The sequence below is a fragment of the Alternaria metachromatica genome (assembly GCF_023757995.1).
Source record: "Alternaria metachromatica strain BMP 0045 chromosome Unknown scaffold_5, whole genome shotgun sequence".
NCBI classification, from domain to species: domain Eukaryota; kingdom Fungi; phylum Ascomycota; class Dothideomycetes; order Pleosporales; family Pleosporaceae; genus Alternaria; species Alternaria metachromatica.
In genome coordinates this window covers 370092-382677 of record NW_026055496.1, presented here as the reverse complement: position 1 = coordinate 382677, position 12586 = coordinate 370092, and the positions used below count along the sequence as shown (strand labels likewise).

At 52.3% G+C, this 12586-nt stretch overlaps 3 protein-coding genes across 3 annotated transcripts; all 3 read right to left on the bottom strand.

Annotated features, from left to right (window-relative positions):
* Positions 1-3587: 3587 nt before the first annotated feature.
* J4E83_003059 (uncharacterized protein) lies at positions 3588-6652 on the bottom strand (the record flags this gene model as incomplete). The annotated part of the gene is made up of 4 exons (XM_049329999.1): positions 3588-5387; positions 5414-6438; positions 6518-6586; positions 6637-6652. 4 exons carry the CDS (start codon positions 6650-6652, stop codon positions 3588-3590), a joined length of 2910 nt encoding a protein of 969 aa, XP_049190495.1.
* A 1710-nt stretch (positions 6653-8362) lies between these two features.
* Positions 8363-10068, bottom strand: J4E83_003058 (uncharacterized protein; the record flags this gene model as incomplete). Its single annotated transcript, XM_049329998.1, has 2 exons — positions 8363-8655; positions 9456-10068. The coding sequence occupies 2 exons, from the start codon at positions 10066-10068 to the stop codon at positions 8363-8365; spliced, it is 906 nt and encodes a 301-aa protein (XP_049190494.1).
* Positions 10069-11022: 954 nt separating this feature from the next.
* Positions 11023-12103, bottom strand: J4E83_003057 (uncharacterized protein; the record flags this gene model as incomplete). The annotated part of the gene is made up of 3 exons (XM_049329997.1): positions 11023-11368; positions 11413-11935; positions 11986-12103. 3 exons carry the CDS (start codon positions 12101-12103, stop codon positions 11023-11025), a joined length of 987 nt encoding a protein of 328 aa, XP_049190493.1.
* Between the last annotated feature and the right edge of the window lie 483 nt (positions 12104-12586).

Genomic DNA, 12586 nt, shown 5'->3' with positions numbered 1-12586 from the left:
AGAGATGAAGAAGCTTCGACCGCAGAACCAGCGGCTGTCTGCACCCCCACGTGTGTTCCGCCCTTCTTTCACTGGTTGCAGTCCAAGACCAACGATCTTTCTCATAGAAGTGGGAAGCCGGTAGTACTCGGTACCACCGGGAAAGACCGGTCCATCGCCTGCCTGGAGTACGTGGAGAAGCTCATGACGTCGAGGTCTCTTGTTCGTTCAACCAGTCCTGTAGAAGATGCTTTCACCTCAACCAACTACTACCACTCCTTGCCTGAGACGGTATGTGAAGGCGTTTCCACGCGACGGTCCGAATTACAAGAGCTTGGCAAAGCAACGCCCCTACCGGAGTCGGGTTCCATAAACCACAAGATGATTGTCACCACTCATTGCCGTAAGATTTTGACAAGATCAGTCGAGTTTCTCGACACCGTCTGCAAAACTTTAGCTCTTTTCGTAGATGACCTTGATAGTAGCATCATGCTTCGAAAGCTATCGGGCGCACTGCAAAACATCCATCAGCAAGTAACGACTATTGCGCAACGTGGAGCGGTTGAGCCCGACCCAGAGGAATACACGAACTCTGATTGGAAACACCCTGACATGCTAAACAACCGTATCTGGTCCATCCGCACCTCCGCTTGGGAGGTTCCATCTTCACTCCCAGAATCCAGGAAAACACTGCAAAGGTCGATTCAGCGTTGTATAAGATGCAGACGCCCATTCAGTAGCGCAACATCTGCAATGAAACATCTTGTGCGACATGTGGAAAAATATTCGGCTGGGACTGCACATCCTGACGCTGAGATACCGAGTTTCGAAGAACTGCAAGACTGGATAATCAATTCCGTACAATACCGGCGCGAACTGACGAATGCGAGCGCTTTGGTGATCCTTACACATGCTAGTGAGATCGCCAAAGACTTTCTAGTTCGAGCCAAAGAGCTTGCCGAGGGTGTTCAGAATGAAGATGGACAGTTATCGTCATTGTATACGCTGCCACAAGAACTGATTCACGCATTTCAAAAGATTGTGATCTACTACCTGGCGATCGAGCGAGCTTTGCACGAGAATGAAAAGACGTATGGACGCGACCCTCGGTTTCAGGACTCTCGCAAGCTTACAAACGATCCATACTCATCGAGAGATGTCAAAGTACTCAGACGCTTTGGTTTCCAGGCGCGGCGGTCCCTGCGCAAAGCTCGGTTTCTGTTCTGCGACATGGGTAGACCCGAGTTGCCATTGAACCTTCGCAAGCATCTTTCCCTGGGACCAGAATATGTGTCTCTATGGTTTATGAGAAGGTTGCTGATGAAACCTCTCGAGCAGTCCAAGACTATCGGCGACATGTATCATGTGTACGTCTCCAAAGTTGTAAGTACATTCAATTTCAACAGTACATCTCTGAGAGAAGAAGTGAGGAGCTATACACGCTTCGACAGCAGCGAGAATACGACGTGATACATTTTTAGACTTTGCTAACATGTATTAGCAATTCGAAATCAATCACAGACCAAGCAAGCGCCTTCTGCGGGCCATCAACTTGATCCAAGAAGAGTTACAAGTCTTACAGTTAGTCAACACCTGGCAAACCAATCTGGTACGAAATTATCTGCAGGTCATCGATGAGAGCACATATGAGAAGCTAAGCCCATCTCGCCGGGCTATGCATCCTTACGAGAAAGCCCTGGGAAGGGCCTGCCGAGATCACCTTTCCCTAGTTCGGCTAGATTACATTGATCTAATGCGACGTTGCGCCCCGCTCTCCGATCGCACGAAACAGATCCTGGAGATCAACGAAGAAGATCATGGAAAGGCTATCATGGTCTTCACTGTCGTTACAGTCATCTTTTTGCCATTGTCATTCGTTACAAGCTACTTCGGTATGAATGCCTCTGACATCAGAGGCATGGACGAAACACAAGCTGTCTTCTGGAGCGTTGCCATACCACTAACCTGCGTGACCGTAGGCTCTTGCTTACTGATCGGTTATAATGGCGATAGCATACGGGACCTACTCTCGTCCATGTATCGCAAAACGATGAGAAAAGAGAGAGACACAGTGGAAGCCGCTAGTATAACCGTTGCGCAACGCCAAGGGCCGTCCAAATCTAAGGGCGGTTTAGACAGTATCATTGACCCGTTTGGCGCAGCTTACGAAGTATTTCCTAGCCGACGGCGTGACCTATACAGAGCGAGTTATGGCGATGATTATTTTGACGAGTGGTATGTGCCAGACCACCCTATGAGCAAGTCCCCATATCTTTCTCAACCATATTCGTCTGGTGTTCCAGCGAAGGGACAACACTCATACGCCAGTCCGGCACCCCTAGCAATCGAAGCACGCCGGCAATCACTATACCCATACCCACATGTACCCGACAGAAGATCGTCACGTATGGACTACAAAAGTTCACCATACATGCCTTACAAGGAAGCTGCGCCAGTCCGCCCTCGTCCACACCACATAATGAAGGGTCACTACGCCAATTCGAACGACCTGTTCAACCCATTCAGTCCGACCAGTCATGTCGATCCGTATGCAGATGGTGATCTTCGAAGCAGACTTAACATCTACGGTCATCCCATGTCTCATCTTCCACCTTACCCACCACCACGACGTATGTCAACAAAAGACACAACTACCCGCTCACGCTCGAGGTACTATGACGACGACGGCGACGGCGATGACGACGATGAATGGTTTGAACGCGGTGGCCGTGTTGAAGTAGGATCTAGATATGTACGACATGGCAGGTCACGGAGCGGTAGTTGGAGCCGTAGCCGAAGTCGAAGCCGGAGTCGCGACCGGTTCTACGAAAGGGCACCTGTGCGTCGCGTCCACTATGCAGATGAACCTGTAGAAAGTGTCAGACACCGCGTCCCATCTGGGGACTCTTTTACATACGGCGCAGACAATGTCTCAGGCCGCCCACGAAGGGGAAGAGGGGAGGACCATGCGGGGCTTGAAGAAGAGATGGAGAGGCTGAGAGAGGAGGCTGAGAGGGAAGGGAAATATCTGAAACGGCATAGGCATAGGTAGAGATTAGGTAAAGAACTTGCGGTACTCCAAATCTCGTTTTGGCCTAAAATCCGATGTTGATGTTTGCTCAAACGAAAAGGAGTCATACTGTGCTTGGGTGAGGAAGATCTATCTATTCCATAAGTGCTTTGATATGACCGTGACGTGACAGTCCAATCCGCAGTATGCGACCCGAGCGAGGTCCGTAGAAACCCACGATCGAGTATTTACAATTTTCACTAGAAGAAAGACGAAGTAGTTTTAAGCACCATTTAATTAACTATTACTACGGGAACACGGCAATAGCGACAAACTAGGAATTTTCGTTGACCAAAAGCTCCTGATGACTTCGGGTCCGCCCCAGCAACCATCTCCCCATTACGGGCGCAATCGTCCTACACCACTCATAAACCGCCGAAAGCAAGAAAGAAGAACCAAGAAAACATGCTATTTGCTACTCATGTGCGCGTGCGCCGTGGCGCAATCGTGGTATCATCCATGATCAAAAGGTAGGAAAGTCGTAATCATGACTCGCAGCCCCAAGCGTATCGGGTATCACTGGTCGACCAACAAGCATCTAAACGCGGCCCTGGAAGACGGGGTTCTGGTCACCGAAGGTAGTGTTATACTCGCCGGGAGCCGGGGCACCAGTGGGGTGAGCGGGATGAGTTGCTGAAGTAGTTGTGGCAGTAGGGTCGTTCAGACCAGTTGAACCAAGGCCAGTGGAGCCGAGGCCAGACGATCCAACAGGTGCGGCGGTGCCGGTGGTGTTGAAAGCATCGTCAACCTGAGTGCCGAAGCCTTGGGTGCCAGTGGTGGAAGGAACGCCGCCGGCGAGACCAGTAGCAGCAGCACCACCCATCAGACCCTGACCAGTGGTAACGCCTTGACCACCGCCGAGGCCACCAGCGTTAGTGTATTGGCTGTCGTACTGGTTGGCGGATGGGTTGATGCCCTGCGAGGCTCCAAGACCGCGAGACTCCTCACTGGTGCTACCGTAGCCGCCTGCGCGACCGTGGGGCTTGCGAGTGACCTTGCCAACCTGAGGCAGGCTGGAAGTCTCCTTGGCGGAGCCGATAGAGAAGATGGGGCTCTCCCACTTCTCGCCCTTGCCGGCAAGCTCCTTGTACTCAGTAGCCTTGGAAGAGATACCGCCGGGTAGGGAGATGTTCTTGAAGATGGAGTCGTGCTGAGTGACAGCCATGTTGACCTGGGTGTCCTTGGTCTTCTCCTTGACCTGCTCCTTCTTCTGCTTGCCTTGCATGATGCGGTGCTGCATAGCAGAGGCGTAGCGCTGGTACATGTTCTGAATGTTCTGAGGGTCGGGGTTGCGCTTGGCCTCAGCCTCGGCGCGGTCAGCCTCAGTCTTGATGTCGAAGAGAAGGCCGTCAAGCTGGTTGGCGGAGTCCTTGATCTGCTTCTCCAAGACCTTCTGGATGACAGGACGCATGACCTTGAGAAGAAGGGGCTTGAACATGTTGAAGAGGAGCTTGTGGTTGCTCTTCTTCATCTTGATCTGAAGGTTCTTAATGTCAGACTCAACCTTGGTGACCTTGAAGAAGTGGGTCTGCGCGTTGTTCTCGCGGGCCTTGTCAGCTGTCTCCATCTCAACCTTGAAGCTGAAGCCGGAGCCACCCATGAAGATGTCCATAACACCCTTGTCGGTGATGGATGGGAAGCCTTGCTTGCGCTTGATGTAGTAGGAAACATCCCTGAGATCCATCTGTACACCCGAGACAGAGAGCATGACCTTGTTCTTGTTCTTGCTCGAGATGGACTTGCGTCCCCAGCGCCAGTAGTTGTCCGAGCCAAACTCCAAAGAGTTGGGAGCAAGGTTATCACCCTCGATGACGAGGTTCTCAACGACGGCGTCGACCATGGGGTCGCTGTATTCGATACGCGGGATAGGGACGTAACGGACGTTCTCGAAGATGGACGGGAGGATGACGTCGCTCAGGTCCTTGAGAAGGTGGGGCTTGAACACAGTCTGACCGTTCTCATCCTGACCGAGGTCAAGGAAGAGCTTGTTGACAGACTCAGCGAACTGTTTGTTCTGCGGGTCAGCGTCGAACTGCTCGCCAACGAATTTGAACTCGTCGGCGATGCGGTCAGTGTGTCCACGGTAGCGGCCGCGAAGGAGGCGGTGACCATCATCGTAGATCTGGTTCCACTCCTCGTTGCTACGGTCTTCGAGGATGAAGCCCTGCTGTTGGAGAGTCTTGCGGATGAACTGGTTGATGCGAGTGAACCAGTTCCTGAGCTCTGGATCCTGGTCGGCGTCCTTGTAGACCTGGTTGATGGACTCAATCAAGTCATCGAACGAGGTGTTGTTTGCAAAACGCTCAAGAAGAGTCTTCATGTTGGTCAGCCACTTGTTCTCCGAGAGGAAGCCTAAATGCGCACCTTGAGATCAGCTTCAGCAGTAGTTAGGGCATCGTTCTGATGCGCACCTTGAACAGAACCCTTGCCCTGCTGGCCAAGGTTCTTACCATGGCCGGAGTACTGCTCGGCGAGGTTGAGTAGGGTCTCGATGGCACGCTGGTAGTCCTGGTGGCCCTGAATCTCGACTACCATCTTCTTAAGACGCCAGATGGTCTGCTCGCGGCGCTCCTCAGGCATCTTGCCCTTGAGGTAGTTGTTCATCTGGTCGCGGCGGGCGCGGGCCATGTTCTTATCCTCCTCAGAAGTGTTCGCGTCAACCTTCTGCTTGGCAGCGTCGAGAGCACCACGGGCGTCGACGCCAGTGCTCTGGCCGGTCTGACCCTCGTGGGCGCCAAGTTGGGCGGTGTGCTGAGGGTCGCGCGAGCCATCAGGGTTAGCAGCCTGGTTGATGTCTTTGGCATGCTCCTTCAAGTCACCCTTGGCCTCGTCCTTGTTCTTGTTGCCGAAAGGCAGACTGCTCTTAGCTTGATTGCGAAGGTTCTCGCGGTTCAGGTCGGAGGTGTCGTGCCAAGTGTTGTCCTCAGCAGGCTCATCTAGCTTGTTGAGACGGTCTTCTGAGGGCTTGACCTTGTTGGCGGTGTTCTGGGCGGCATCGCCAGCCATGTCACGGAGCAGAACAGTGGCATCTGAAAGCAACTTCCTGAACTGGCCGTTGGAAATGAGGAGGGTACCGAGAGTCCGTAGACCATCAAGCGCCTCGTTTCCGTGCTGCTTCGCTGTGTCCTTATCAACAGGGGCATTGGGGAGGGCGGCGCTGTTGCCACCGAGGTGCTCTGCCTGCCAGATGAAGTCCTGGAGGAGGTTGCCCTCGTTCTTGGTGAGTAGTAGGATCTTGGCCTGCTCGATGACCTTCTTGAGGTCGGTCACCAGATGCTGACCCTCGCTCGACAGCTTCTTGGATGGTGAGTTCAGCGACCTGTGGGCCAGCGCGGAGTTGAGCGCGACATCGATTTGCTGGTTGGAGGGGACCTTTCCGTTAGAGAAGGCTAGTTGTGGTCAGCGCTTGTTTACATTTGCGTGTGCGACGCGAAGGACATCGACGCGCCATTGCACGTGTTCACATACCCTCGAAGATGCCGTACAGCTGTAGCTTGTTGTTGACATCCTTCTCCTTCTGCTTCAAGTCCACCGGACCTGCAGTCTGTTAGCAATGTTTGGGGGCAAAGCGGGGTAGCTAGACATACGATTTACGGAACTCATGGTGTAGGACTGCTTCTGTGGGTATCAAGGTGGGGTATCAAAATGCAGACGCAGAGCTGAAAACAATGGAGGTAGGGTGGATGGGTATTTCGAGGGGATGGGTATCAAAGTGGTTTGTGTGGGAGGGAGGCGGGTGAGGGCAGAAAGCAGCTTTGTATTTGGGCTGGCTGGGTAACACGCGCGATTGCAGCAACTACGTCACTGCGTCGTAGCTTGCCGCTTGCGAAGAGCCTGGACTTGGAACAGCGACCGACCACGACCAACTTGCCTGACCCCGCGACTACCGGCCACCATTTTCCCGCTGCCAGCGATCGAATTCCGCGGACACGCTCACAGAGCGCGGCGGCCCAGTTCCCTGACGACGTGCCGTCCAATGCCACAACTGTCCACGTTTTGCCTGGGGCACGAGGCCTGCCACGCCCAAACGAGGTCGCCCTGGCCTGTATGACGGAGCCTCTAGGTATGTTTGGGGGTTCGATCGGCACCAGGTTTCCCAAAGGATGCCAAAACATGTGTCCCGCTTGCGTCATGGGTAATTCGACAGCGCCACACCTACCTGGCAATCTCGATTCCGTCTGATGCGAAGTGTGGCGCCGCCCAGCCTAGCAAACTCTTCCCTGCATGTATCAGACAACCCCGTTTCCTGCGGACTTCCTGCTTGCCCACGCCTTCTCACCCCCTCGCGAAGTACGTGATGCTCTCCTTTCCTGTCGCTCTGTCTAGTTCGATGCGCCACACCTGGAGGAATGATACCAAGCTTTCCTTGGCGACACGCTAGACGGCTAGCGCGAGTACCGCCGGCCACACCGCTCGCACGATGACGACGTCCATCTTCGAGTTCACGATGCAATCTCGTGGGGCGCCTGCTCATTCGCCGCCCGTCTACTTCAATGGGTCCTGCTGGCGCGTCGCCCTCACGTTCCCAAGTTCGTGCGCGCCACACACGCATCAAACGGCTCCGACCCCAGCACGTGAAGTGCGGAAACCGGGAAATTCCAGACAAGGCCAATCCTGGAAGCGCTCTCCCTTCAGATCTGCCCGCCCTGACCGATCTTGTACAGAACTGGTCGACGTGCCTGCGTGCTAGGGCGTAGATCAGCCGATCCACTAAGCCTGTCAGGCGCTACTTGTGCCTCAACCTACAAAACGCTCTTACTAAAAGTTTGAGATACCATCTTGCTCCTGTCCCTGTACTCGGAACGTTCCGATTATTCATGTACAAAGTTGTCAAATGCACGAACCATCAGAGGGTTAGTTCGGAAGTCAACGATGTATCCGACCACACCATAGCCGCACCGGCTATCCCCACTAGCGTCGTAGTGTCGTCTCAACGTCAAAGAACTTGCCCCTAAAGTCTGTGCCTTTCATGGCCGCATTGCCTAAGCTCGGGAAGGTTTGTGTCGTTAGGGTTCTCATCGTGTACTTGATGCGAACGTGCTGTCGTACAAGTATGTCGGAAGTGTCAAGCAGGCGGATCATACCTGGGTTACAGCCCAGAAGAAGGCGAGGCGACCGTGGACAGAAGAGGGGAGTACCTTGATTGCTGCAGACGCCGACCAGCCATAATCTACACAATATAGCAGTTTCTACAAAGCCCTGAAGTCGACTAGGAGCTATCCAGCGATGTAGCAGTCACCCATGGACTCGGGCGCCAAAATTCGTCTCCTTCTCCTCTCGACCACCCGACGACATGCATACCTCAAACAACCACTATGAGTCTTCCATGAGGCTCTCGATGACCTTGTCCACCTCGTCGATAAGCGCACCGATCGCATTCTTCCCGTTCTCGATCTTCGCTTTAACAACTGTAATCGATTGGTAGTTGATATGGAAGAAGATGCGGAGATACGCCGGACCGCCGGCTGCGGTACCGTTGACTGCGGTGGTGTTCAAGTTGCGGCTCATGATATACACATCGGTTATTCCCGCCTTGGAGAGATCCTTGGACTGTTTGCTGACAATGATGGAGGCGATATTTTCTGACAGATCTCTTAGCTTTGTTACTTACATGGGTGGAAGAAATAGCCAGTGGTGGGATTGCGCGTGCAACACAATCGACTTCAAGCATTGACAACAATACCCTCGAGGAAAGATAGCTCCGAAAAGACTCAAAGACAGTTGTACTTACGAGCCAGCAATAAAACGTTCTTGGCTTCATTAGTGGCGTTCAAGAGACTGCTGGTGTCTCGAAAAGGTTGTAGCAGCTCTAGAATTCGGTACTCGAGGGTATGGTCAGAGACTGGGACGTTGAAGGCCTTGACGGAACTTTGCACTGGGCTATTGAAGGCGGCATCCTGGGGCCGCGGAGGCAGGGAGGAATAGTACTGATTAGGATATGGTGGCGTGTAGGAACTATGTGAGCCCGACATCATGTATATCGACATCGTGGAGTAGATATTGTGCGCGGGGTAGTGAGAGTCTGGGTACGGTCAACCCTATATTTATATACCCTCGGAACTCTGCGTTACCGCCAAGGTGAGCTAAGAAGCTCGCGATGGAGTTGGGGCAGTATTTGACCCTTCATTGCTGTCGCAACCTTTGCGGCCGATAATTCACTCCAATCTCTCTTCGCCAAGATGATCACAACATTGACGCCATTGATACCATATCTGCATTCGGTATCACTCAGTTGACTATCACACTGGCAGTAATTAAGCGCTTGGTAAGCCGTTTGATTAGTTCTCGGGTGTTTGGTTGGAAACCGGTATACAAAACGGCCAACGAGAGTGGCATTATCATGTCTACGCTACCACCTTCTAGATAATGTACATCTGTTCATCCACCCGGAGAAACTACCTTGAACCATCTCCGCGCAGTAAATAGCTACCATTCCCCTCGTCATCACTAAGTGGCATTAACTCAGCTTTTCTAACAACTCTGAACAGAAACCCCGGATGAAAGACCGCCATGATAACCACCACCGCGAACATGAGCGCCGCATCGAAGACATACAAGTACGCCTCTGTCTGATACACCTTACTCTCTGGCCCTTCGATAAACTCCGCCAGCCGGAAAATGCTCCGCACAACGACAAGCACACTGACACTGTACAAAGCCCACATGTAGCGGCGCCACTTGACATGTGTTCGACGTGACGTGCTGGTAGGCTCGTTGTTCAGCCTCCGATGAAACACGACTGCCATTAGGATGAAGAAGGCGAAAGCGACCAATTGCGTACCCAGTCCTGCGATCACGACGGTGGTTCCAGTCTTCACTCCGTCTGGGTCACCGGAAGCTTGCATCGCCGACCCCATGATCTGACATACGAAGGATCCGATATCGATGATGACGTATATTTTCGTCGTCCAGCGCGGATTCATTACAGCGTGGTGCGTAGCATCGAGAGAGCGAATAAGGCGACCGAGCGTCATGTAGATGGTGGCTGCGAGAAGTGGTGCGGCCGCAAGAATAAGCATGAGTTGAAGGAGATAAGGGCTGCCTTGTCGGATATTCTTTGAGGACCAGGCGCGACCGTAGTAGCCGGCTGCTTCGCCTGTGGATCAAATTATCAGCGATGTGCTTTTCGGTGATGGGGTCCAGCACCCAGGTAACTGACCTACGCAGCCCAGAACGAATGGAATGAAGAACCAACTTCGTAATGGAATAAGCATGATAAAATGCGTCAGGCCGCCGATCGCGAATAGTATGAGGAATGTGTAGCCGGCGCCTGCTGAGGGCGTGTAAGGGTAAAGATCGAAGTCGGCTTCGCCTCTAGGAACAATGTCGTGAGACGCCATCTGTGGATTTTGGGTCGATAACAGCCAAGGAAACTGTTCGGTAAGCAAGAAACAAAAGATGAAAGACAGAATATGTACGGAGATGTAGAATATGATGGAACGAATGAAGATACCTTTCAAGACAAGACTGCGCGCCGTTACTATATACACATCCTGACTCGGCACATTTTTCGCATTCAACTCTTTCGTTCTCTTATCTCTCTCAAGCATTACTACAAGAGGCGCAGCGCCGCGCGGCATCTTTTGACACCATGCTTGGTTGTTTCGTGTTGGTCTGTGGGTCGCGTAACGAAAGAGAATACGCGCCGATACGCCTCGCGACACGCGAACACCCTACCACACCCATACCGTCCGCTCCATTCTGGTAATAGTAACTCTGGATGTTCAAGCACCTGAATTTCCCTTCACGAGCATCGTCAGACTCAATGGCTAACATGTTTAATGCAATTTTGGGCAATACCTAGGTATGCCAAAATGAGGCTAAACACGAAAACGGAGTCGATGGCGATATCTTCGCGGGATCTGATGCTAGCCTGCGAACATTGTTAATGCTAGATGTTCTTTGGATTGGTACTATCTTATACACAGAAACAACGTTGATACAGTTCCGAAAGCAACGGTGACCGAATGCGCCTAGAAGATGGCGATAACTCCAGGTGGGCTTCCAATACCACCCCTAACGTGTAATGGAGCACTTGTCATGAAGAAAGTGTACCGGCCCATCTCCTTGCATCTCTGACTGAGCTTCTCAAGATCCCACATCTCACCGATAGCGGTACCCCAATGAACGAGCAGCCACTCGTGTAGGCACCATCCGTCGGTAAACTTTGGTGGCCATGCTTCAAAAGCGACGGTATCACCAGCGATCGCCGCGAGGTGACGGTCGTAAAGCCAACGTACCGTCTTTTCATTGGCTTGAAGACCAATCGCGACACTATTATCGCGAGTACCGCTCTTGCGCTCCGCTTCGTTCGCGTTACTAGAATGGTCAGACATGTCCCTCAACGTGGTAGGATAACGTACTTGTGCCATCTTACATATCCGCTACGAATCATCATAATGTCTCCCTGCTTCAAAGTGGTACCTTGCCACTTCAGCGTCTCTTCAATCTCCTCGATAGGGATCTCGTGTCTCGACACCGCGCTCGGTGCCTTCTTCCCGTTCTTCTCTTCGTACCAACTAAGCCAGTCGCAAAGCACACCTCTTCCAACAATGCCACCTCTTTCGCACCACTTGTGCGTACCGTTAGTAACACTGTTGGCTGCTTCTTCATGCGAGAGACCGTTGTAATACATGCCGCTTGCTTGATGCGCGAAATGCTTCAAGCTATCCCACTGAGAACCAGCTTGAGTGTTGATGTGAAGTTCGTCATCGTTAGCACAGAACTCGGAGAAGTCCGCGAAATCGATTTGCTTTTGCTCGAGCTCTTTTCTGTTGAACCCTGGAAATTGCACGTTGTGTAGTTCCCAGTCAAGCTGGATGTGCTCGCCGGTGGTGATCTCTTTGGAGGCCGCTTTGACGACATCCGAGGTGAGCAAGTTGATCGCTGTAGCCTGTTAGATACACGATTGCTGTATTAGGTACAAGTTGTTTTACTTCCGACTTCATCCTTTTGCCCGTCTTTGTCAAAGAATCCCCATATGCTGCCCTGTGGCATGCCCTCGACCTTCGGTAGGTCGTCAAACGCCGGGAATTTGTACTCTTGTTTCGCCATATTCACTGTATCAATACTTTTGCTATCGTAGGTCAAAGATGTTACTCTACAAAAGACTTCAAAGTTACTTTAGAGAAGCTTGATATGTGGGGTATTGTACACCGAGGTCAATCCGGACCCCGCATCCAATGCTGATCCGCATCATGTGGACGCCTTTTCGCTATGGCTTCAATGACGTTGCAAATCATCATTTAGTGCGTCGCGTGTATGTGCTAGTCATGAGCCGAAACAGGGTGGTTGGTAGCCGGACCCGCTTCCGAAAGGTGGAGATAATGCTGGTTATGGCACGCTTAGGTAATCCCTCCGTCCGGCATCCGAAAGATAGTCAAAGCGCAATGGCACCATCCCTCTTGCTACGAAGATACCTTTCCAGCAACCACCCAAATTTGCTTAACTATGCTCTATATTACCATCTATTTCATCTATTCGGTCACTGTGGAGAAACCTGCGCACACGGTCCAGCATATAGCTCGCCTTCTTTAG